The sequence below is a fragment of the Zeugodacus cucurbitae genome, chromosome 2 (assembly GCF_028554725.1).
Source record: "Zeugodacus cucurbitae isolate PBARC_wt_2022May chromosome 2, idZeuCucr1.2, whole genome shotgun sequence".
Lineage (NCBI taxonomy): Eukaryota > Metazoa > Arthropoda > Insecta > Diptera > Tephritidae > Zeugodacus > Zeugodacus cucurbitae.
The window spans coordinates 81,910,777-81,913,322 of NC_071667.1; the positions used below are offsets into that span (position 1 = coordinate 81,910,777).

Genomic DNA, 2,546 nt, shown 5'->3' on the forward strand with positions numbered 1-2,546 from the left:
AACAAAAAACACAATACAGCAAAGAAATTCCATTTAAGAATTTGCGCGCGGCCGGCCACGTTCATTGGCGCACATTTCACCGCAAACCGGATCTGCTAAGCGGGTTTTATGCTGGATTGCCTTTTTTCTCAGCGGTTCTGCGCTGTTCGTTGATCGATTTTGGCATCTTGCATGGTTTGTTTGACTTTTTTTCGTGATTTTTTTGTGTGCGATTCCTAGCGGCGCGCACACATTCCGCTAAACAACAGTTCGGTATACGTTGCTACTGTGCTTACGTCGCCGTCTGTGTATTTCAGTGTGGGCTAATGCGAATTTTTGTTCAAAAGTTAAAAGACGCTTCAATCGGGAGTTAGATGTCACACTGTTTTGGCAGCAGCAACAACCCAATAAGTTTGTGTTTATAAAGAAAGTGCGAAAGTGCTAAGTGATATATAAAGACACTGCGATTTAAGTAGAATACTGAAGGACACAGTTTAAAGGATTACAAAAATTACAAAAAATAACTGTATATTGTGAAAAATGCACGGTTTTGTGAAGAAAATGGTAATTTTGAAAATAGAAAATATTTGTGTAATAAATATTTTAAAAATATTTTATTGAAATATGAACGTTTAAGAAGTAAATTTAATCATTTGACTAAGTTTAAGCATAGTTTTTGAACTGAAAATTTAATAATGTAAAAAAAATTAAAAAAATAATAATAATTAAAAAAATAAAATAAAATTAATTAATTTTTTTTAATTAAAAAATAAAAAAATTTTAAATAAAAATAATTAATTTTTTTAATTAAAAAATAAAAAAAAATAAAATTTTTTAAAAATTTAAATTAATTTTTTTTTAATTAAAAATAATAAAATAAAAAATAAATAATAAAATTTTATAATAAATTAAGCGCTTACTATTAAAATTCTGAAATAACAATTTTCAGTTTTCAAAAAAAAATCCTAACATTTTTGTAAAATGGTTTTTCAACTATAAAAATAATTAAACAACTAACCTCTCCAACAAAAGCTAAAATTATAATCTTAATTCTCTCATTTACAGTTAACCATCGCCGCGCTAATGCTACTCTCAGTGCTCGCGACCCAAGCCAGTCCACGTTACTACAAAGTTGGCAAATACGGCCGTTACAATTTGGACCCAATGCTCGCCTCCGCATCGGATGTGCTGCCGATGGTACAGAGCAACAACTTCGACATGGTGATGGCTGACGACAAATTCCCCATGGAATCCATACAGTATCAGAATTTCGCCGGTTTCCATGAACCACAAATGGCGCCAGAGTCCGATTTCAATATGGACGAATCACAGTTCCTGCCAAAGAACACACCGCTCCGCGCACCGCAAGCTGTGTCAAAGCAGGAACGCGAAATACGTCAGCGCATCGAAGTAGCCGATCCCAAGTTGGAGAAAAGGAAGATGCTGAAGTTGAAGAAAGGCGCCTCTGTGCCACGCGGCGCTGAGGCCTATCCATGGGATCAGTTCGATTACGATTTGTATAGCGTGAATCCGGCCAATCAAAAGAACTACTAATTGACGAATCACTCTTAAACAGTTCTCCAATGTTTTTGTTGTATATTTATGTATTTATTGCCTTGTGATATTTTCTGTTAGCTATTTAATAAAATAAAAATAACTTATTTATTGTAAAAAACAAAACAAACAAACAAATAATTGGCTGATAATTAATTAATTTGTGTGTTCGACATACTGACGCAACTTTGGCAAACCCCGCGCATAATGGAAGAAGAAAGTTTGGAATTTCTGCACAAAAGAGATGCGCAATAATGCTTGTAAACAAATAAGCAAAACACATAAATTAGTCGAAAGGAGGAATTTTAAAGACAACAATAATAATAACCCGGGCGACGGTGATTACGTTCGCGAACAAGTTGGCGTCGGCGATTAGTCGCCGAATGCAATAAAAAATTCGAAACCATAAAAATGTTATTTAAAGAACGAAGTTTAAGTGGTTTTTATGCACACAAAAAACACAAAAACCAAAAAAAAAAGAAAAAATGATAAATAGAAATAAATAGAAAAGAGATAAAACGGAATTAATAGCCAGTTTCGAACTGCAGAAATCATTAATTATATTCGCATTACGTGTCACGACGATAATGAAACGATGGCGAATAAAATGCAGAGACGGCCAATTTGCCTGCCAGCTGCAGTTAATAATCTAGCTATGAATACGTCAACGATCCACAAACATACATACATATATGAGATGCGGGCTTAAATTAATTGGTAATGAGCGTAGTTGATGCGAAACCTGCTGGAACAGTTATTTACGACTTGTAAGGAATTTTAAATAACGGTTAAATAGCAAAAATTAGGCTGTGTTAATGTGCAAAAATTGGGATGAATGCAATTTGAAAGAAAAAACCAACAAAACGATTTTATTTTTAAATTTTAGTGACTGGCAACACCCTACGAGTTAAGATTTATTCGATTTCAGTTATATATCAGCCTCATAAGAATTCGATGGGGGTAGAACTAGGCCAAATAAAGACCGAAATCGCTATTTTAAGTTGGTTAGAATA

General features: G+C 33.6%; 1 protein-coding gene across 1 annotated transcript; it reads left to right on the forward strand.

Moving 5' to 3' along the window:
* The first annotated feature begins 339 nt into the window (after nt 1-339).
* Nucleotides 340-1,674, forward strand: LOC105220010 (uncharacterized). Its single transcript, XM_011196386.3, has 2 exons — nt 340-543; nt 1,045-1,674. Exons 1-2 carry the CDS (start codon nt 520-522, stop codon nt 1,531-1,533), a joined length of 513 nt encoding a protein of 170 aa, XP_011194688.1. The 5' UTR covers nt 340-519; the 3' UTR covers nt 1,534-1,674.
* Nucleotides 1,675-2,546: the final 872 nt, after the last annotated feature.